Below are 1,169 nucleotides of genomic sequence, written 5' to 3' on the forward strand. Positions count from 1 at the left end.
ATTTTTTGCAGTTTTAGTAGAGACGGGGTTTCACCATGTTGACCAGGATGGTCTCGATCTCTTGACCTCGTGATGCACCCGCCTCGGCCTCCCACAGTGCTGGGATTACAGGCTTGAGCCACCGCGCCCGGCCTGTTTTCTGTATTTTTTAAAAAGTTTTCTTGCCGGGTGCGGTGGCTCACGCCTGTAATCTTAGCACTTTGGGAGGCTGGATCACCTGAGGTCAGGAGTTCAAGACCAGCCTGGCCATCATGGTGAAACCCCATCTTTAAAAATAAAAAGTTTTCTTGAGACAGGTCTGGCGCTGTTGCCCAGGCTGGAGAGTAGCGGCATGATCTCAGCTCACTACAGCCTCAACCTCCAGGGTTCAAACGATTCTCCTGCCTTAGCCTCCTGAGTAGCTGGGACCACAGGTGCCCGCCACCATGCCTGGCTAATTTTTTTTTCTTTTTTTTTTTTAGATACTGAATTTGGCCATATTGCCCAGGCAAGGTCCTGTCTTCAAGTGATCCTCCCAACGGGGTTTCACTATGATGGCCAGGCTGGTCTTGAACTCCTGGCCTCAGGCTGTTCTCCTGCCTCAGGCTCCTGAAGCACTGGGACCACAGGTACGTGCCACCACGCCCGGGAATTTTTGTGTTTTTTTGTAGACACAACAGTGTTTGGACGTGTCTCCCAGGCTGGTGTCGGCCTCCCGAGGTGCTGGGAGCACAGGTGTGAACCCTGCACCTGCCCATTCCTCTCACCTGCAGCAGCAGCAGGTCATTCAGGTTCTGCTGGGGGTCATAGCCGTTCTCGCTGATGCTGCTGATGGAGAAGGTCTGCCGGGACGTCCTCTCCCGCCGCCTCAGGTCATAGGCGCCCAGCACCACGGTGCCAACCCCAGGGTTCCTAAGGGCAGCGGAGGAAAGGGCAGAGGGAGGACGCCAGGCTGGGGCCTGGGCACAGAGAAAGCTGGCTTGTAAATTAGGGGGGACCCCAGCCTGCAAACTGTGTTCCTTCACCCTGAAAACTCCCCTCCTTTGACAGAAGCGGAGCCGAGACCCTCCAGGGCCCCCTCCCCATCCAGAGTCCTTCCCTGCTCTGGGCCTCCTCCATCTGAGCCCCTTTCCCTTCTCTGGCCCTCCTCCATCTGAGCCCTTCCCTTCTCTGGGCCTCCTCCATCTGAG

At 56.5% G+C, this 1,169-nt stretch overlaps 1 protein-coding gene across 1 annotated transcript in view; it reads right to left on the minus strand.

The window, feature by feature from the left end:
* Positions 1 to 657: 657 nt before the first annotated feature.
* Positions 658 to 1,169, minus strand: part of LOC116547303 (azurocidin-like) — a gene marked incomplete at its 3' end in the record, with an annotated part of 1,285 nt that continues 773 nt past the window's right edge. Inside the window, exon 3 of the mRNA XM_032273294.1 lies at positions 658 to 891. Within this exon, the coding sequence (XP_032129185.1) occupies positions 658 to 891 (234 nt within the window). The remainder of the gene's footprint in view (positions 892 to 1,169) is intronic.

The sequence above is a fragment of the Sapajus apella genome, unplaced genomic scaffold, assembly GCF_009761245.1.
Source record: "Sapajus apella isolate SASKATOON/1434 unplaced genomic scaffold, GSC_monkey_1.0 scaffold2623, whole genome shotgun sequence".
Lineage (NCBI taxonomy): Eukaryota > Metazoa > Chordata > Mammalia > Primates > Cebidae > Sapajus > Sapajus apella.